The sequence below is a fragment of the Athene cunicularia genome (genome assembly GCF_003259725.1).
Source record: "Athene cunicularia isolate RWA chromosome 1 unlocalized genomic scaffold, athCun1 chr1_part1, whole genome shotgun sequence".
Taxonomy (NCBI): Eukaryota; Metazoa; Chordata; class Aves; order Strigiformes; family Strigidae; genus Athene; species Athene cunicularia.
Genome location: NW_020799091.1, coordinates 128,778,712 through 128,801,116, shown reverse-complemented (window position 1 = coordinate 128,801,116; position 22,405 = coordinate 128,778,712). Strand labels below are relative to the sequence as shown.

General features: G+C 43.2%; 1 protein-coding gene across 1 annotated transcript in view; it reads left to right on the top strand.

Moving 5' to 3' along the window:
• The window catches only part of SYN3 (synapsin III), a 204,527-nt gene that overhangs the window by 9,222 nt on the left and 172,900 nt on the right, over positions 1–22,405 (top strand). The window contains exons 2-3 of the mRNA XM_026852807.1: positions 7,622–8,118; positions 20,258–20,315. Of these exons, the coding sequence (XP_026708608.1) occupies positions 7,802–8,118; positions 20,258–20,315 (375 nt within the window). The 5' untranslated portion in view covers positions 7,622–7,801. The remainder of the gene's footprint in view (positions 1–7,621; positions 8,119–20,257; positions 20,316–22,405) is intronic.

Below are 22,405 nucleotides of genomic sequence, written 5' to 3'. Positions count from 1 at the left end.
GGGTGGCCCCGGGCCGCCGCCGCCAGCTCCGAATGTTGAGCATAGAGATCTACACCTCGGATTTCCAGGTAGAGTGCTGTGCCGGCGTGAATGCCGCTTTTTTCTTGAAAGTGTTAGCCAATTTTTACGGGACCAGTCAATATCTCTGAGCCATCGCCTCCAGTACAGCTGTTGTAATTTGAGTTTTTGCAGCCCGTCCTTATTAATGCTTCTCTCTAAATCTTTAATAACAGAAAAATGCCGTTCTTCCCAACGTGGCTGATGACTCGGCTCATAGCTTACAGGAGAAAGAATTTTTCTTGCCGTGTCCATATTCCCTTGCACCAAGGTTTATTTGCCTCACTTTTACGTTTCTTTCGCCTCACTTTTATCTACGGATCATCCCCAATTAAGGGAGGACACAGACCAGACATTCCAGATTCTTTTTCAGGATTTACAGCATCAGGGTCTAAAAGATTATCACACCATTCTGCCTCTTCAAACAATAAATTTGGCTCTTTAAAGTGTCCCTTAGCCTTGCCCAGACCAATCAGCACGGCTAAGTCTGTTATCGGACCTACTCCCCGCTTTTCTAAAAAGCAAAAATTCTGAGGACTACCTCTTGTTCAAATATTCCTGCCCGGGCAAACTCCTCAAATTCCTGGTGCGGCTGAACGACCTTCCTTAAAGTCCGATCAAGTAGCCAACAACCAGTGAAGGCTGTTCCTGGGTATAATCCCTTTCAGCCTGTAATTCCCTGTGGCCTTTCCAGGGTTGGACCCCAATGCGGCCAATTCCGGGGTAGCCCTCTTTGGATCGCCAAAATCCCCTGAAGCCGGACCAGCTGCGCTATGTCAGACTTACGAATCCCGACGCTTTAGGACACGGCACACATCTCCTGCCGTACTGCCGTCGACAGTGACCTTACCGCCTTCCAGCTCCGAATTTTTCTATTCCGCCGCTTCCCGGATTCCATCTGGTGGAAAAGAAGAGTTCGGGTAACCCTGTTCGGTGCGCCACTTGCGGCGGGCGGAGGAAGCAAGCAGCCGATTCAATGTGAATGATAGAGCAAGCTTCAACTTTATTGATAGAAATCACACCTTATATAAGCACTCTACAATACACTACTTGTAACTCTATTGGATACATTAAAAAAACTACATTATAATATCTCAGCCATTGGGTACATCCAAAAGGTCACATTATAATACCCCAGCCCCTTGTGGCATCTCTGGTATGCATAAACATCTTTCTTGCTGTGAACCTGCTTCCCTCCCAGGGCTGCCTTCCTCTCACCCCCAAGGTCATAATGTGCCCCAACTTATCTCTTTGTTCTCACAACAGTCCTTGTTATCATCAATGTACGCTGGGTTTTTTCCTCTGTTTACCTCAGGTGGCTGTGACCGACTTCTGCAGGGAGCTATGGCCGACCAGCTCCTGCAGGGAGCTATGGCCTTGCTCTCTGCAAGCCGTTCTCCAACAGATTTCCATATGAAGAGATTTAACCAGGGTTCTTCCTGCAGCTCTTACGAAAATATATGTGGATATGCAAGGTCTATCACTAACATGTGAAGGTTAGCTTCTATGAAGTTGAGCGATGATACCATATTTTCATAACCCCATCACTCACTTGGTCATGTTTGGATACTGTGTTTGCATTGGAGTAGATAGGAAAGGGGACAGAGATGCTTGCGTCTAACCTGGCTTATTTATAAAATAAATAAATAATACACAATTAAATCTTCTGGGTATCCACGATGGTTTTTGCAGTGATGAGCTCTGAATCTGGACTCCAATGAACTTAGCAGCTCTCATTTGAGCTGAAAATTCTGTGTATTCTTTCATGTTAAAAAGTAATACAGTTTTCAGGTAGATTTAATTTTAAACAGCTGCCATACTTACTTTTTATATTATAAAACACATCTGCAATCTGTATTTAGATCACCACACATCTCAGTCTCTATCAAACATGACCCAGTTTATCCTTTTCATGCTTTATTTAACAGAAATATTATACAATCGGGCACACTAAAGCACAAAGCAGTTAAATGACTTGCTCAAAGTAAAAAGTCCATATGAAGAAAAAAACAGAGAAAAGAACTGCTCTTTCTATCTACAAGAACCATAAGATTGGTTTGCTTTTGTGTGCAATCTTGAAATACAGAATAATGTTTTGTTTGTTTTAATGCACTGACTGCCATACTACAACATGCAGGAAGATCATCTCTGTACTTTAGCTCAAGTCTATGGAAAACACTGAATATGCAAGTAGAAGCGCAGGCAGAATTTGGCTGGTTGCCTTAACAGGGGAAGCCAGGCTCCATGAGTGTGTAGCTTTGCGCAAAGCTGCAGGGAATAAACATAATTCCTCAGCCTGACATAGTTAACATCCTGCCATCCATGCCAGCCTCTGAAATCTTGAAGCTAAGAAGTTGTGCCCCAGAGTTTGTTCTGTTTTTTTTTAACCAATTCTGTGACTGCATAGGGATGACAAAGCCATGTAGTTATTACAAAGTGACCAATTTCAACACACAGGTTTTGTACCCACTGGACTTTATGAACCTGGGGACTCAGGCACTGAGCTGGGGTGCTTGTTCCAGCTCAGGGGGGGTGGGGGATTGTCACCCTTGCTGGAGTGACAATTGTGTGGATACATGGTGCAAGCAAAAGGGATGCATTACACAAACCCACACACATTTTCATGTGTTCCTATGTGATCAGTCGTAATCATGCAAAAGAAGTGAAGAAAATATCTCCTGGAAATGCTCATCACAATTTAGGTTGGTCATCATGGACCCCAAGACACACATAGCCAGCTCAACCCCTACAGTGCTCCAGATGGAGGTCTACCAAACCCCATTTTCTCTGTCTCTTTGAGGGGAATAGTCCACTACTACATGACATGGAAGAATCAGTCTATCTTATAGTTGTGTCAGAAATCTTCCCCAGAGTGCAGTAAAACATTGTCTTTCTCTACCATCATCAAAATAAATCAGTAAATGTGTTCAAATTAGCAGTTTATTATTCTCTTTATACTAAGTGCTGCTACACGAGATGGGCACATACGGTTAGAAAGCAAATGAGCACTTTGCCACACAAAGGCAAATTACAGGCTTTATTTCTGCAGGTATCTGCTGTTCATCTCAAGTATTATGAGGCATTCCTCACCACATGGAAAAAAATTCAGAAACTGGGATATGGTGGTGCCTGGAATGGTGCAGGGGGGATAAAAGGGATGGATGCAAATGACAGCAAAAATTAGATTGAATATACTAGCACTACAGATGATTTAGAAGACTTCAGATTTTTGAAGAAAAGCTTTTTAAAACCCAGAAGCATGGAACATTTTGGAAAGAAGTTCAATTTTTGTAGCATTTTAAAATCAGTTAGAAGCATTGGTGGAAGAATTGCAGGGTTGTGTTTGAAGATACATTATCTGGAAATATGCAATCCATTTTTTCTTATAAGTATACAAAAAGTAACACAATTTGTGCTCCAAACAGAAAATCCTTATCATTATCAGTTAATTAATAATTATCTGTTTGATGTATATTATGACCTCTTAGTGAATTGTTTATTCCCTTTCATGACCCGTAGCACTTTTTTTTCCTGACATATCTACTTAACGCTATAGTAAAAGAATGTTCTGTTTACCTGCATTTTGAATAACCAGTCTGTTGTGGCAGAATTGAAATACAGTAGAAAAAAATTGGTATAGGAATGAGGAAGGGTATGAGATCATAATTAAGACAGGAACCCCACTTAACACTGGACAGACTGCTACAGTTTACTCTGAGAACCTGTGAGTTATCAGTCCCTCAGGCATCTTTTTTCCAGGTGAGCCCCAATGCATATTGGTAGGCCCTACATATTAAGTACATCCAGCTTCTTGATTTTATTCAGATCAGTACTCTTCAAAGCAATGCATCTCTCAGCTGAAGGAAATCCCTCCTCTATTAATGGTGTGTCTGGTACCACTTTCACTCTTATCACCATGAAATCACGACTTGTACAGTTACTGCAGGAAACTTAGAGCATTCCTCACTGTAGTGGTTTAAGCCCTGCCGGGACCGAGAGCACGTTGCCGTTGCCCCTCCCCCACCCGCAGCCGGTCGGGCTGGAAGTGAGGCACAAACCCTGGGTTAAAATAAGAAGAAATTTAATAAAACAATGTGATAAACAATCTGAACAACAACAGTAGCAATGATAGCAACAATAAACAGCAATAACAGTAAGCAAGACAAACAATATACAGAGAAATACCACTAGCTGGTCACGGGGAAAAAAAAAAAATCCCGCCAAAGAGCCAGGTAAAAAAGGTTCTGCCCCTGGACCTGATGCTAGCATGGTATGAATAACTCGGCTGGAGATCCCTTCCCATTCTCTCTCTGCTGGGGAAACCTAACCCTATCCTAGCTGAACCAGGACACATGGCTTACAGATGGGTCAGCTAAATATATAGGAGGGAAAAGGTTTTGGAAGGCAGTGGATTATCAGGGAAATTATCATTCAGGGAAATTTCTGGAGACCCCAGGAGAAGGGGAAAGTAGCCAATATGCTGAGTTATATGCAGCATATATGGCTTTAAAACAAGAGGATTTAGGGGAATGTCACCTATACACCGATTCTTGGTCAGTGGCAAAAGGATTGACTACTTGGCTGCCAACATGGGTAGCCAAAGATTGGGAAATTTATTCTAAAATGTCTGGGGAAAGGCAATATGGAAAGATATTGGGGAATTGGTTCAAAGAACCAAGGTGACAGTATTCCATGTAGATGCTCATAGTAATATAAATTCACTTGAGCGTCTTTACAATTCTGTCACTGATAACCGGGCAAAGATTTCCCAGGCTGGACTGGAGTTCCCTCAGGAAGGAGACCATGAGGGTTTGGCAAAATGGGCACACCAGAAATGTGGGCATCTTGGGGAAAATGCCACTTACAAGTGGGCCCAAGAGCATGGCATAGTTATGTCACTGGATATGATCAAAAAAAAAAAAATTGCCCAGTGCCCTGTGTGCCAGCATACTCGTAAGCGCCTGGTACCAAATATCGTAAAAGGAGAATTGGGAAGAGAGAAATTGCCAGGACAAATCTGGCAGATGGACTATATTGGCCCTTTACCCCAGGACCGAAGGTGCAAATACATCTGCACTGCAGCTGACACATATTCAGGATACTTGATTGCTTATCCCTGCAGAAAAGCCATGCACCATAGTACTACCTCTACCATAGATATAATGATCCTATACTATGACATCCCCTTACAAATACAAACTGATAATTGGTCCCATTTCTGAAATAAATTTGTACAGCAATATGCAGAGCAGCATAACATTCAGTGGATCTTCCATATTCCATACTATCCACAGGCTGCAGGATTAATTGAAATAATGAATGGGCTTTTAAAGGAGCTGTTAAAAAAGCTGGGAAATGGAAACCCATCCCGATGGAGATCTAACCTCACAGATACGCTCCACACCCTCAACAATAGACCCATCAGGGAGATGGAGACACCCTTGATGTGCATGACTATGCCCAAGCTGCAAATAAAGCCTCTAATGGTAACTGAAACTTTAACCTACTGGGAAATGGTTCCAGGTGCAATGGCCCCCTACCGGGCCACTCCAGAGGCTGCTGGGCTAGATCTTTATGCATCAGAACTGGTAAAGATAAATTGAGGCCAGACAAGGGTTATTAACACTGGGATAGGAATCCAAATTCCCCCAGGACACTTTGGCTTAAACTGCTTGCTCAAACCTAGCCCTAAAAGGTGTTCATGTAATGGGAGGAGTGATTGATGCAGACTACCAGGGAGAGATCAAAGTAATCCTGCTGCATAATGGTGAACAAGATTTAGTTATTCAACCCAATGATGGAGTAGCACAGCTATTAATATTACCAGTTTTGAAAACAACGGTGAGGAAGGGGGACCCACCCCAAGTCACTACTGTTCGTGGAGACAAAGGATTTGGATCCACCAACTTTACTAATGGAGCAAAAGTATGGGTCCAAGGGCTGAGTGGCCCCCCTGAGCCAGCTGAGGTAATAGCTGTAGGAAAAAGATAACACCATCCTAATCATGAAGCCTGGACAGAAAAAATAGGAACATGTTCCCACAAATAAATGTTATTTGCGGGCATAACAATGGTCTAAGATTTTGTCCTAGATCTTGCATGGCACTGCCGGGAATATGAAATCACTCATGACAAATGTATTCAACCTGAATGGGCAGCATGCAGACTGGAATACAAGTTGATGCTGAACTGTGCTGAGCAGATGACATCAGCTTCAGATCCACAGTCACACTGATCTTCCAATGAAAAAGACCACAACAGTGAAGAATATGAAGTAACAGCTGAGATGACTGTGGCAGTGTCTATAACCAAATACAAGATAAAGATGTCACACTTAGAGATCATGTGAGGGCTATGGTCCACCCATATGTCAAGGGGCCAAGTGAAATGCTGAGGTTTCAACCCCAAGCCCCAAATTAAGGGTGACATGTGGGTAATTCCCACAGCCCTTCACAAAGGGGGGGTGAGTTTACCTTTAAGCTTCCCTCCAGGGTGCGGCCCTTGCAGGGAGAGCCATTAGGTAAAGGAGCCCCAAGTGTCCCACATTAAGTAACCAAAGGTCAGGTGTCCCACTTAGGGATAAAAGCTGGGACCACTTGCAGGAAGGGGTGGTGTCTGTCTGTCAGGTGGATGCATTTTGTAGAGTTTTTTGCTGGGGAAGAACTTCCTGCCTTGTTGGAACTGGGCTCCAGTCAGGTCTGGCTTTCGTCAGTGTGGGCTGTGTAGAGATTCAGTATGTGGCTTCCTTGGTCTTATGTATTTGGTTTGTTGACTTGGTTGTCTCCTGTCCCTTCTATGGGAAACTGCCTTTCACCATTTATTCCACCCATTGTTGGCTGTGTGGTGGTGTTGTTGGGGTCAGTGGGATTGATGTTGATTATGTATAATCTGACTTGTTTGTACCCCCAGCGCTCACCCATGTACTGACCCTTTTGTATCAAATACAATTTGGTTATTGGTTTATCTTTATGCCGGCTGTGTCCTTTATGCTAGGACTAATAATTGGGAAAACAGAGCAGCAGGGACAGAAATGAGTAGTTTGAAGCTGCCACTGAGTTTAAGATGTGTGTGGGGATTTTTCCACTTTTTATTTTCTACAAGCTGTTTCAATTTTGAATGATTGCTCTTTAATTCAGAGCCTTGCTTATAAGCTTGCTAAAGATGATAAAACTCTTGATCCTGTTGGATCATTTTCTGGTTATTCTGTAACAATCATGTATTATTTCTAATACACAAAATACCAGAAATAATCTGTCTGTCTCTCTTGAAAATAATGTTTATGGCCAGAATAATTTTTCTTTCTACACAATGAACAGTAACAGAATTGTTAGCCCCTAAGTTAGTGCAAGCTTGTCTGCCACAACTGGGAAATTGTTTTGGGATGAAAGCAAGCCATGAAATGCACTTTGTCCTATTCGGCTGTACCAGTGTAACATACTGCAACAAAACCAGTAGTCCTTTTTCCTCTTGTTGATTAACCTAGCAATTTAAAATGCTGAAAGAGTTTTTCTTATCTCAGACTCAAAGTATGTGTCTCACTTATGTGTTTGATTTTATTCCCACAGGAAAGAGAGCTGAAAAACTAAGGCATATTTCTCCAGCAAGGATTTCAAGACAGAAAGCCTGTCTGCCTGGAGTGCAAGGAGATACCCTACACACACACACACAGAAACATTCTCCAGGACTGGTGACACTGTTGTTCAGTCTCACTCTTGCTGAGAAAGTTCCCACCCAACACTGCCACAATGAATTTCCTCCGGAGGCGTCTCTCAGACAGTAGTTTTGTGGCAAATTTGCCCAATGGCTACATGATGGACTTGCAGTGCCCGAACAATTCCACAAGCTCCCCAGTTTCTCCTGCCACAGAGAGAAAGAATCCACAACCACTACAGCCCTCACACTCTTCCTCTACTGGCACCAGCATCTTCAGCTCCATCTCCAGTGCCATGAAGCAGACCACACAAGCAGCTGCAGGACTAATTGATCACTCAGTCAGCCCCACACCACCTGTGGCCCAGAAACCCAAGATCCTCCTGGTCATTGATGATGCACACACGGACTGGTAAGTCATCATGGTCCTCCTTGCTGAATTCAGTGCCACAAAGTTTGAGGGATGAGTGAGATCTGTGCATCATAGGGCATCTGCAGGGGGGTACACAGATACTTTCAGATCTAGGTCACCAGCTCTAGCCCCAGGTCGGTGTCTGTCCAGTGACTTGCATAAATGGCAGAGTAGGCTCTTCTCATATCTTTCCTGAAAAAAATGTTCATTTGGTACTCATTCACAAACTTCTTGATAGCCTCATTATGTGAGCACACATAGGGCGCTCTTGGCTCAGCAGGCTTCACTGAGCTGTTACATCTAGCAATGGTACTAAGAGATCATGGCTGAAGGTATGTTAGTGATGTGGTTCAGGACCTTAGCCTACTGTTTATTCTGGCTCCAGAAGTGTAAAGGGGCTGCTATCTCTAGCTTTCTCTCTTAAGTTTTTCCTTGTGTGCAAATTTGTACGTAAATTAATAAAAGATAACCCAAGACTACTACTACCAATGACTGGAATTCATTCACTGATCAAGGGCCCTTTACTTGCTAAGTGTAGTAGCTATAGGCAAAAGACTCTCAGGCTCAGCTAAGCCTCAAATTTGTCTACTTCATGCAGGTCCCTGTTTACAAACAAAAGTATGGAAGTTTGTTTCCTGTGATATTGGGCAGAAGAGGACACTTTCCGAAGAGCAGGACAACTGAAGTAGTCTGAAATATTAGAGAAATTACTTCCTGCTTGCAGTGTGCCCCCTTTCAAAGTTGGCTAGTTTAGAAAGCTTTAGTCAAGATGGCCAAGAGGCCTTTTTTGGTGAAAATCCTGAGCATGTTTTGAGGAAATGCTTATTGGTTTGTCTGTTAGCTTGTCCCAACACAGAAAAAAAGGAAAGGGTAGCACAGGCAAGGGGACCATACTGAATATTTCAAAATGAAAGAAGTTAGATTATCAGGCCTTGACCAAGGGACACTACTGTTCTTTTCATCCCACACCACTCTTCAGTAAAGTGATCACCTTTGGTCTTTGCTGCTTTCCCAGGAGAGTGGGGACAAGTGGGACCTACCTCCCTGGGTGTATCTTCACAAAGCAAGAACTTGGCTTTAGCTAAAAAGGGGTGATGACCTTCTTCAGCCAACTTGAAGTAAGAGAGGGAAAACAGAGGGATTTTTAAGGGAGAAACAACTTTTTAACTGAGTGGAAAATTCCCTGATGAGGTGGTCATTGTATTAAATAATTCACTGGCCTAGTGTCTTTTATCACAGCAGCAGCTTTCTAATGCCAGATAGTTCAGTCGGCAGCACAAGTCTGGCTCAACCATAATCTAGCCTTCCTGGGTGCACCTGCAAGTCTCCCAACAGGCTGATGCTCACCAGCCTCCGTCTCTGCTTAGCATTTTTGCAGTTCCTTGGAGATGCTGCCAGATGGCAGTCCCTTAACACAGCATTCTCCAGCTGGGGATGGGAGTGCCTCTAATGCACAGCTCTAGCATCTGGGGCTCAGCCAGCACTGCTTAGTCCAAACAGTGTAATCAGAGAGGAAAAGTCAGTCTAGTTTTTCCTTGAGATGAATGGTACTGAGGGTAGTCTGGGCAGGGTAGACGACAAGGAGGGGTTGGACTCTGTTGCAGTGTTTTCAAGATTTAAAATACGCACTGTTCAGATCCCTGCCTTTACATCTCCCAGCTGCTGTTCTGTCATGCAGACTTTGTGGTCTGTTAGCTGAGCTGGCCTAAGGAGCAGCAGCTGGGAGATATAAAGAGGAAGTATGGCTACCCATGCTGTGTCTTCACTCCTCCACTCATACATAAGCACTTCATGCATCCTGCTGTCTGGGCTATCCCTCTGCTGTCTGTAATTCAGCAGTTTCTACACATGATGGGGAACCCCTTTCATTCCTCCCAGTTCTCTGCCTCTATCTACAGGCCTGCAGGTATCAAATAACACTGCCTGCAAAGGTTCCCTGGCTTCACTCTGCCTACAGTTGAGAGGGCACTAAACAAAATTAGTGTATACACTCATGACTGTATCCTGACATACATATGGCATAAAACCCAAGGAAACAACACTACTAACCCTTGTCTGCCACAGATTTCCATGGCTCTTTGTAGCACAGACGCAGAAACATGCCAAGAAACTTCCCCACCCTGAAGGTAATATGTGGTCCTTTCTGAGAGAGCATACCAGTGCTACCACTCCAGTAGGCCAGGAGTGCTACTTGGCAGTTGATTTTCATGTGTCCAGGAAATTCAGTGAGCCCTTGAGAGCAGCACTGTAGAGCACTGACTCCATGGCTCTGTGGATGTTTATTCTTGGTGAGGTACCCCTGAGCAATGCCAGTCATCTTCTTGGTCTCAGCCAGGGTATGTGAACTCAAGTTGACCAGTCCAAGGCAGGAGCATTTGCTTTGTGAGAACACAGCTGAAGAAGCTGGTTATCCAGGGATTCTGGCTGCCCACTTTGCATCATGTACAGAAACAGTCTCAGACTTTGGATGGTGAACAACAACCTATTTTACTTCTGTGATGGTGATTTTGGGTTTCAAAGAAGAAGCATCATGTTTGCAATGCATTTCACCTCTGCCTGCTCTGGTTCTTGCTATTTGTGGAAGCTTTGTGTTTGGTTTTCAAGAATCCTTCTCCTTTTAAATAGTTAACTCTACTAGAAAAGATCCCCAAGAGATAACTACTGAAGCACTACCTTTACATTAAGGGTAGGGCTCTTCCACAATGCCTTCTCCCCCACAGCAAGTTAAACAGAGTTTACAACAAGGACTAGCTTGTTCACAGGCAGGAAGGGGTGAGAGACAGTGGAATCTGCCATTTGATTTCTCTTCTCTAAATGAAAACACGTTCTCATAATTGGAGACTGTAGAAATATTGCCAAGCCAGACATTAATTTATTATCACTGTTTGTATTATAGCAGAGGCAAAGAGCTGGAATTGTGGATAAGGAAGAGGTGTTGCACAAGTGCATAATGAAATGCTCTAACAACCCAAACAGGCAAGTGCATGTTTAATGCACTTTAAAGTGACAAATGGCAATCCTTTCTATTTTTAAGGAGTTACTATGTCTCTGATGGTACAGTATAGCACTCAACTTCTCTCAGAGGTCTGGAGTAAGAAAAGAGCATCCATGGCTTGTCTTCTCCTTAATGTTCTTGCCACTCCTGACATGCAATATGCTCTTGTTTATTCCAAAGTACTGTCAGCCCCACAGAATATGATCAGCTGCTTTCTGCATTACCATCAGTAAAAGAAAAGTATGTTCTATTAAACACAAGGGAACTCACCCAGCTTTCTCTTAAAGTGGCAGCATTTTGGCAAATTTTCCATCCTTCTCCAAGACCTTATTCTAGTGACTATCTGTGGTGGTTTAAGCCCTGCCGGGACCGGAGATCATGTTGCTGTTGCCCCTTCCCCACCCTCATCCATTCAGGCTGGAAGTGAGGCACAAACCCGGGTTAAAAGAAGAAGAAATTTAATACAACAGTGGCAATGATAACAACAATAAACAGCAATATCAGTGAACAAGACAAATGATATACAGAGAAATACTGCAAAATGATCAGGGAACAAAGCTGACGCTTTGGTCTGGCCGCCAAAAAGCCAATGAGAAAGTAAAATCAAAGTTTCCTGCCTCTGGACCTGACGTCAGCATGGTATGAATAACCCAGCTGGAGATCCCTTTCCCCTTTCTCTCTGCTGGGGAAACTTAACCCTATCCTTCTTGAACCAGGACAATATCAAGGAAGCATACAGAGTATCTGCCATGTGCAGGATGTGCACAAGAGGAAAACACTATCTGTACATCTTCCTTATGCTTTGACAGACAGCCCTCAGAGACACCCACAGCAGTGAATGTACCGGTGCATCAGCATGCTAGAGGAAAAACTCTGCTTCTTTTCAGTCATTAATGGAACATATCTCGACTGGGTAGCCTCCACCTGGAGAGTGAGGTATCTTCTTGTGGGCTGATCAAGCCATATCTGTGCCTCAGAAGACGTCCAAAAACTAATCCACAACTCGCCTACAGCAGCTACCAGAAAAAGGGAGCTCAGACGTGAATACACACACATGCTAAAACGCAGCAAAAGTGAGTGGGACCATGAGGAAGGGGGATAGTAGGACTCCATATAATGGCAGATGGGCCAGCTCCAGCAGCAAGACCTCAGGGGGAAAATATCTCACCTCTGGCAATTCCCGTGCCCACCACACTGTTAAGTAAAATTATGCTCTTGATGGATTGAATTTCTCAGCAGATCAAACAGGGTTTAGTACTGTAAATTGTTAAACCCCATCCTCTTGTGAAAGTGCTTAGCTTTCTAGCTTAATGCTTCATGTTTAAACAGTGTATTTGGGAAGTGATCAAGCACAGCTAAGGCTCCTGTTAATAATGTATGCTAAAAATAATTGCTTTCTGGAACAGACAGCATAACAAAATTCTTCTGTTTGTTAGATATCTTGGTTGCATTTGTGAAATACCTCATGTCACTTTTAAAAGCTATTGGTGTATTTTGTCTGAATTTCAGGCTGTTTTACATGTTAACAGTGTTACATGCTGTCTTACACAAAATGCATGTGCCCTATGTGCAGCAGTTTTACATGTGAGGATTATGCCATATTTCACAGGGGGAAAAAAAAAAAAAGCGCCACAGAGGATATTTTTAGGAGACACCAAGTTGCATTTTTGTTTTGCCATTTACTTTACAGCCAAATCTACCTGAACATACTGTCTCTAAAAGTTTAAAGATGAAGGAAGAGAAAAACTGATTAATACTGAATGAAATCCCCTTAATAAACCTGAAATGGTTGTCTGTATAACAATAATGTCACGATTCAGGTCTAATTATGGACTGACCTGACAGGATTTCTGTTTTATACTTTTCAGAGGAAATTATCAATCCTTTCTTATTAAAATAAAACTGTTTTTATTTCTGATAGTACATGAAAATACTGAGGTTTAAATATATCATTTGCCCCCAAATATAACTGATCAAATAATAACAGTCTAATGCTGAATTTTAGTAACATGGAACTTCCTAAATCCTAATTTTTTTTCAAGGAATCCCTTTACAAAAATATTCGATGAGTGTCATGAGTCATTTTGTGCTCTCAGTAGGATGAATACTATATACTATGACCTACTATTCAGAGGAATATTTCTGTACCTAACATAAATATAATGGGAAGTTCTAGACAAGCTTTTGGATTTGGACTTCATTATCATTTATCTTTATTATTATTCAGAATTTATTCTTCAAGTTTGACCTCAGGAATTTACAGGTTAAATTGCAAAGTTTTGTCTATATTTCCTGATAAGAAACTCAAAAATCATCTAACATGGTGGTAACTGACAATAAACAATTACAAATTAGCTTTTATTATGCAGAGGTGACCTTTTAAGGTTTCACAAGTTCTGTGCAACTATGCAGCTATAATTTGAAAAAAAACTCACAAGTCAAATTTATGTTTTCACAAATCTGACTAAAAACCTTACATTTTCATCATTTAGCCATGTCTACCCAGGACTGAATATTTCCATTCCTGTAATTCATGCCAAGCATGTCTTAAGAGCAAAATGGAATTTTAGGGAAAGAGGAGGCAAGTTTGCATTTAACGTGTGTGTGTATGCGCAAGCTTGGAAGCAGCAAGAGTTTTTGTATTCCTTAACACACAGATGTGGGGTGAAAAGGAGGTAAGACTGTCAAAGTTATTCTATAAATTGCATTTATCACACTGCTTTCCAGTCTGTTTTAGGTATATCACCATCATGTCTGCCTGTATTTTTGTCGAATATGTAAAGCAACTTGGGATCTAGTCCTCCTAAATGAAAGGTAATACAGAAATGCAAAGGATTAGTATCATTACAAAAATAGGCACGAGTATGGAAAACATTCCCCACCAGGTTATAAATATGCTAATGCAAGTCAAATCTGGGATCTTAATTGCTTTACCAGAGTTCTTACAAATGCATAGAATGTAACCTCAGAATGTCCTGCCTAGTTCCATACATATTAAAAAAAATAAAATAAAATCTCTCAGATGTATTTCTCAAGGTTTGTGAGCCAGATTTCTTCTGCTTGAAAGCCAGCAGCCCTGACTCAGTGTTGGTTTGAATTAGCCCAGTTCCTCTGCTCCTCAAGTTCAGGGAGGGCACAAGTGAGCTGAAATAAAATATTGCACAATCATCAACAAAATGATATCCCTTTCAAACAGCTCCAGGCCATACTATTTAGATTTAGCAATGTGGATATGTTCCAGAGATGTATTATTTTGATAATACACAAAATAAAATTGCTGCCTCATGTTGTACTTAAAACAGCTCCTCACCTTCACCAGCACCCACCTCCACCTCCCAGCTCTCTGTGACCAGGAGGAATGTGACCACAATGTAGCCTAGGTGGGGGACCAGACCTGCAGCAAAGTGTCCTTCCTATCCTGACAGCTTGGAGAAGCACAAAAAGCCATGCCCAAAAACACTAGCACTGCACTAACTAGTGCTGCTTCTCTTGTTGGGGATATGGCTTTGATTACCCCTGTTTCACGAGCAGAAGGTGGCACAGGAAGATGCTGAGAGGCTGGTGTTGTCTGGGACTCTGTAGTTCTTGGAACACAAAGAGCGATCTGAATGGTTGTGTCTGCCATTGTTAAGCCAAGCCCAGGTCTCCCCTGAAAACAAGCCTTCAGTTCCCTGAGAGAAAAGGAGGACTCACAGAATATTTAAAATACCTTTCTCCCTTCTTGCCCCAAGACTTCCCTTTCTGTGTGTATACAAGCCAAGAAAATAATTCTAGCCCTGTAGGATGGGACCTCGGACCTCATCAAGGACCTCAGCACAAGGATTTCCCTTATCCAAAAAAACCCCAAAACCCATACCATCATCACATCTCGATACAAACCTCTTCAGGAGAGGCATTTCTTTTCTTGATGTGAACCCTTAACTAATAATGCCTCGGGGGTTGTTTTACCATAACCAGGGTGGGCTGGGTCTTGTGGTTCTTCCCAGAAGGCAACAAAGGCACTCTGTTCTGAGAGCCTGACCTCAGACACCAGACCAGACACCCAGGACCTACCTGCAGTGCAGCTGAGCTGTCTCTCGGTTCAGCGGCTCCAGCAAGCCAGGTGGTGACAGCATGGGGAGCAAGATGATCTTGTCCTGGAGAGGCATGGGGCTGAGCACATCAATACTGCACCCCAGGGCGGGAGCTGAAACTTCTGTGGAGCTCCTGGCAAACTATCAGTGTATTCAGGGGTACTTTTGACCCAACCTAAAATTTAGATTTAGCTCTTTTCCCTCCCTGTCTGTTTGTACAGTGCAGGTATCCTTTCCTTCTTTCTGCAGTTGTCTCTGATCCATTTAACCTCTAGTTCAGACCTTGTTTTCTGAGGTTTTGAAGCACACATTCATCATGCTTATTCACCATCTTTAGCATCTTGACATCCCCCACCCCTGGCCCAGGGTACTCTTACAGAATAAATATTAACTGTCAACCAGTTCATCCCTCAGCTGGATGGTGCATAAAGGTCTCTGGGCCAAAGCAGATGTGGACAAAACCTCCATCCAATTGGTTGCAGACCTCAGCATTTGTGGAGTGATTTTTCTCTTCCCTATGCACTGGGCAGTCAAGACTTGACCATCTCAAAAGTCCTTACTATTTTCAGATAGCAATTGTTAAACTGGGGAGAAGTGGTGAAGGGGTTGAGGGGTGGCCCCTGAAAGGAAAACCCATGAAGAAAAAGGGCACAAATGCATCTCTCCTCCCCTCCCCACTGCCTTTATAGTGTGTTGGGGCTAGGGGAGTCAGGGCATTCCAGCAACTACTGGCGAGCATCCTGGAAACTGTCTCCTTTTTCCCAGTCCCTTTTATGAAGGAGACAATGCAGACATAGAGTGACTGCCTTGTGAATCAATTGGGACCCCAGGCCCTTTGATATGGATATTTTGTACAGTGCCTTACCCCCTCCAATCTCTCCCCAGGGTCCCCCAAACCCAATCCAGGTGGTTTCAGCTTCTCCCCTTCCAGCCTGATCCAGAAAGAAATTATATGCCGTATTTTCCCAAGGGCCTTGAGACAAATATGTGTAATGTGATTCCAGGGAAGCGATTCAGATAATTCCAGAATTTACCCATGGATCCCTTTTGATTTATTTACCCAGGTCTCTTCCTCACCATTTCTCTCCCTTTCTTCCATCCACTCCCTTGCCCATCTGTCCTCAAGAGTCCCGCACATTTCTCCTCTCCTCAGCATGTTTTATTTTGCCCCTTCCACAGTGAGGGAAAGGCTGCTTCCCATTCCAGATGAGAAGTGGTCTCCATCCAAAGTGTTGCTTGGCTTTCTTTGCTTTCTGTGTCTTGCTTTAGAGGCACAAGCTCAGTCAGAGGATTTGGAAGACTTTGCCATTACCCCTCTTTGGCATGCTCTCAGTGATACTGAGCCTAATTCTGGGGTGAAGGTACAAGCCTGGTCCACTCTGTCACCTCTGTCAAACAGTGATGCCTCAAAAAGTGCCTGAGCTCGTTCACGTCACAGGGGATTTGATCTCAGGCTTATTTGTTAGTCTGAAGGGTGGCTTCCCAGTCACTCCAAGACATATTACCAACAATTGCAATGATATTTGCTATGTCAGCTCCACTGAGGTCTCTCACAGGAAGAGTTGAGCTGTATTTCTTTGATCTCTTCCTATCCTAGAAAATTGCTTCATGCAGAAGCCATTTTACAGGATACTCTGAAGTCCCATGAATTTAATACCAGCCTGTCTTCAAAGCTGCATAATATGTCATAACATCTGCTTCACCTGGCTAGTGGACCTGCAGGAACAGCTTTAAGCTTTGAATCACTGCACTCCTCCAGACACCACAGTCACCTGTCTGTCCCTCCTGGATACACCCTTCCTGATGCTGAGGCTGGTGTTCTGCACTTTTCTTACATGGGCTGCTATCTAGTGACACTGTACCTGGGGAAGCTTGGGCACTTTATCCAGCTGATGCTTGATACCTGGTCATCTTTTCCTATTTCTCACCTGTGCAAAACATTTTCCAGTCTGGCAGAAGTTGTGCAGTCCCTTTCTGCATCCCTCATGTCTCTGTTTCCCACAGATCCAGAGAAAAACACTGAAGCAGTCCTCTGAAGTATCTTGGATATGCTTCTTTGCACTGAGAGACAAAAGCAGAAGAGAGAACAAGTAACGCCAGGAGAGATAGTACAAACTCTGCACAAATGGCTTGTCCTAGATTCCTGTGCTGAGCATGTGTATTGGCTGATGGGTTGATTTTTTTTTTTTTTTTTTCTTTAAAGCAGAAAGAGAACAATACAGATTAACCGGTTATTTATCATACAGAGAGAAATTGCATGATGGTCTCTCCTCTCCTAACAGAAGTAGCTCTTGAGTTTTGATGCTTTGCTGCTGACCCTGGAAGCCCCCACTCCATATTGCTTCTCTTGTTCCATTTCACCATGTCACAGGAGCAGAACAGAGGTGCAGGCTGGCCCCAGATCTCATTCTTGTAGCCCACTGGCTCAGTTCTACTTCCACTGGACCTGGTGACACGAGGCTATGATGGGGGACTTTCGCTCCCCATGAGAATTGAATCCCTGTGTTTGCAGACTACAGGCATATGAAGGTGCAAGGGTGCATGCTGGTTCAGGCAGCCCTTGCATAGGTGCAGTACAAGCTGTCCCATCTGTCAGTGACACCAGAGGGATAAACTCTGGTATTTGTCATACAGGTCTGTTTGCAGTCTTGGATCAGTGATGGCATCTCTTGCTCAGACAGATGCTTTGCAGACACCTAGGGGCACTAATGTTATACATGGACTTTCTGTGAATTAGCTCTTATGTAGGTAATTGGAGATGAATTGATCATTTATTTTTCCCTTCTGCTATTAAGGTTACACTCCATATCTGACAGGAAATTGTGGACATGCTTCCTCCAGTCACAGTCACTGAGGCAGACTGGGACTGTTTCATGGCAGCTCCGGAAACTAAGCTTTTATTCTTTCCACGTGGTGTCTACACTGAGGTCCACTCCAACTCCTCATGATGGATGTGCCCTCTCTGGGGTTATCCATGATCAGGACCAGTACTGTAGAGATGGGAGAGAGGAATTTTTAACTGTGTGAAGGCTAATTTCCTGTCTAGGCAGTGGAAGCCTCTTTGTTCCATCTGTACCAGGCTGAAGTTATTCACACTTCATTACAAGCTGATTCAAAGCAGCACCAAGGAGTTTGCAACCAGCTGACCTGCAAAGAGGAGAGGCCATAGAGGGAGGAAGTATGTTTCATAAATGTGGATAAAGAGTATACATTATGAGCATGCTGGGAATAAAAACAAGCTTGTACCAGTGAATAGCATGCCTCAAATTTCAGACCAGTTCCTGTGGGCCCACTTAAAGCTTATTCCAGTTTTTGAGAAGTCACTGGTTCCAGCAATATCTCCAATGTTTAGGAGCAAGGAATCTTGCCAGACCCTCTAGAGCCATGCCACCAGAAATATAATGGAATTATTAAATTTAAAATTCCTGTTTATTGTGAGAGGCATGATGTGTCAGCTTGTCTGCTGAGTTGCCTTTTTTTTTTTTTTTTTTTTTTTTTTTTTTTTTCCATGCAACACTCATAAATTCAGAAAAGGGAGGAAAAATGGCCAGAGCTCTGCTTCTTATGCTTCTTATACTCGACAGGTGTTGTTTGGGTCACTTGGTCTTAGTCATACCTGGCTGCTACACTGCCCCTCACTGACACCTATGCAGAAGTCTTATTAACACCATGCTGATGGATGGGCTGTATGGGAAGACAAGTGTGGTACTGCCTTCAGATACCCTTGTTAGAACAAAGCAGAAAACTTTTGACATTTTTAATGTCTTTTTCTAATAAAATGAAAACTTTTGACTTGGTTTTGAGCCAGAATGACAAAACAAAACAACTTTTTTATTTACATTTCACATTTCTGGAGGAGGGGAGCATTCAGTCGAAAACTGGTGTGTTTTGGCCATGAGGAAAATTGCTTTCCTACTGTCTCTCCTTTTTTTATTGGAACAAATAGACACATAGCAAAAATGTGAGCCAGCTTCTTTTTTTTCTAATACTATAAAATAGGGAGCAAATCCAGCTTCCCTTCATTTTCCTTTACTTCTTTATTCTGTCCTCTTTGCCTATTGAAAACAGAATGCAGAGAGTTACTTTGCCTCTGGAAACAAGTCTTGCAGTACTAAACTGTGTTTTCAATGCTTTCCAAATAGAAGATCTTTTTGGAGCCTTCATGGTCTTCCTGAAGTTTTAGGGGGGAGGTCTGAGAAAATAAATCCATATTTTCTTCTGTTGAGCTTGTCTGGCCAGGGGAAGAATGGGGGAGGAATACTCACGGGGAAAACTATTGGCAATTTCCCTGCTGACTAATCAATATAAGGGGCATTATACACAAATATGAATGAGAAAGCTGAAACTGGCTGCCCTTTTCCTACGTTTGCTTCTCCAACACTACTGTCAGCCTTCCCCTCCCATGAACAACCAATCCTTCTGAAAGTGCTTTGTTGTCTGCATAGCATAGTCACCTAGCAGCAGAGGTGATGGAAGGAATATGTCCTTGTCATTACTCTGTTCAGTTCCAAAGCGAACACAGTTTCTCAGCTCAGGAGAAGAGATCCTTCATTAGTAACACTGTAGATGTAGATACTATCTTTCTGAATCCATAGCAGAAAGACAAACAGAAACAAAAAAACAAGTCTGCAGTGAGAGAGCAAGAAAATAGGCTTCACAAGTATTTCAGCTACGATGATAAAGATCCATGCTCAACATCAGAAATTTCTGATGCCATGCCATATCTTGCTTCTGTTTTACAGAATAAAGATTGAGTATTAAATGAGATGTAGCAAGGAGTAATTGATTAGAATGGTTGCTCTGGAAAAGATTAGGAGAGCATTTGGCTTTCAGTTTGAAAATAAAATGAGAAAGTCACAAGACTTGAAGGAACTTTCCAATGTGGTTTTCATCTGGCTTGATAGGTTGCTCCTGGAGAACGGAGGGCTGGAAAAAAAATAGAAATTAAGAAGACATGCTGTGGCCCAGATAGAAATTCTTCAGCAAAAAGAGAAATGCAGAAGCAAAACAGTATGTAATAAAAGCAGAAAATCTTCTTTAACCATGTTTGACACTCTCGTTTCTTCTGCAGGGCCAAATATTTCCAGGGAAAGAAGGTGAATGGAGAATTAGATATCCGAGTGGAACAGGTCAGTGACAACTACATTTGGCTTAATCTATTTTAATGACAAATAATCTGTAGATACTTCTTGAATAAAGGAACTAAGGAGGACATTTAAGACATGCCCATTTTATAGAATTGTGGAAGTTGTAAAAGAAAATACCTTAGTGTGCAATCCCTTCATCCTCTCTAACTTTGCAGAATCATTTGCTGTTTCACCTTAAACTGAAATTTTCTGTTCTGGTGATGGGATTATAATTTCTTTCATTGGAAGACTACCTCACAGTTCCATATATATGCCTGCAGAGGTGCAAAGCCAGTATGCCACAGTACATGTTGGTGATGTTATGTTCCACATGCGAGCTATACAAGTTTTCTGACTTACCCTGATTTAAGCCTAAAACCTTTGGTTTAAGTATGCAAAAATAACTACATATGCCAAGATCTTTTTATCTGTTGAAAGTCCATAGGAACAGTAAGGAAGTTCATGGCCTGCTTTCTGATGGTTCTGCAGGACACTGGACAAATTCTCTGTTTCTCTGTTATCCTTGGCACCACATGTTCATTTCAGTCGAAAACTTTTCATGTTGAGGTCTATACCCTACTCTCTGTGTTGGTGCAGTGTCTGTCAAAATGAAATCCCAGTATTGACTGAGACTTTGGATGCTGTTGTCAAAGTAGAAATTCTTACTAATAATCATCTGCAGGTGCCTAACTTGAAACCTGGCATAAGAAGAGAAAAATGCAGAGATGAGCTGGTGATCCTGAATAAGCCATATGCTTGTTTTGTACTCATTAGGGCTATAAAACTGTTTGCATGGCTAAATGTGATGGTTTGACTCTGGCTAAATGCCAGGTATCCACCAAGTCGCTCTATCACTTCCCCCCCCTTTCCCCTTGTTTTCTCAATAGGGTAAAGAGGGGAAAGAAGATAAACTAACCCTTGTGGGTGAAACAAAAGCAGTTTTAATATAAGCAAAGCGAAGCAAAAGTCCGCACGCGGAAGCAAAAGCACACAGATTTAGTCTCTACTTCCCATGGACAGGCGATGTCGGGCCTTCTCAGGCAGCAGGGCTCCAATACGCGTAGTGGTTGCCTCGGAGGACCAAGGGTGACCCCACCCCCTTCCTCCTTTCTCCCAGCTTTATACTGAGCAGATGTCATATGATATGTAATATCCCTTTGGTTGGTTTGGGTCAGCTGTCCTGGCTGTGTCCCCTCCCAAGATCTTGCCCACCCCGTCCCACTGGGGGAAATATCAGAAAGAGGCTTGGTGCTGTATAAGCCCTGCTCAGCAGTAGCCACAACACCAGGGTGCTATCAACACCCTGCCAGCTCCCAGCATGAACTACAGCACCGTGAGGGCTGCTGTAGGGGAAAACCAATTCCAGTTCAGCCAGACCCAGTACAGTCCCCCCCCCCTTATTCCATACCATTTACGTTATGCCCAGGTCCCACATAATATTCATTTATCCGTTCCATACATAAGCTTTCTTCACTCCTTCAGATGTTCAGTGACTTGGCTCCCATCTGTCAAGATAGATGTTCAGGACAGAAGTATGCTTGATTGTTGGACTCCAGCACCGGCTAGGTTTGGGTCGTCATTGCACGTATCTGGTTCACTCTTCGTCATTCCTACTTCCTCCATCACTTCCTGCAACATACAACTCATCCCACAGATTACTTTCCCCCCAAGGTTAAATGTTCTTGAGGCACACACTGAGTAGTCCCATCCTCCCGCATTACCCACCAAGTACATCCAGGTCCCTGAGCAAAGACAATCCCACGAGTGGGCTTGCCTTTTCCCAAGGGAGGAGCAATCCACACTGCCTTCCCCAGCCATTTCCCTGTGTGTACTTGTACTGGGTCTGGCTGAACTGGAATTGGTTTTCCCCTACAGCAGCCCTCACAGTGCTGTGTTTTATGTCGGGAGCTGGCAGGGTGTTGATAGCACCCTGGTGTTGTGGCTACTGCTGAGCAGTGCTCACACAGCACCAAGGCTCTTTCTGATATTTCCCCCAGTGGGACAGGGTGGGCAAGATCTTGGGAGGGGACACAGCCAGGACAGCTGACCCAAACCGACCAAAGGGATATTCCATACCATATGACGTTTGCTCA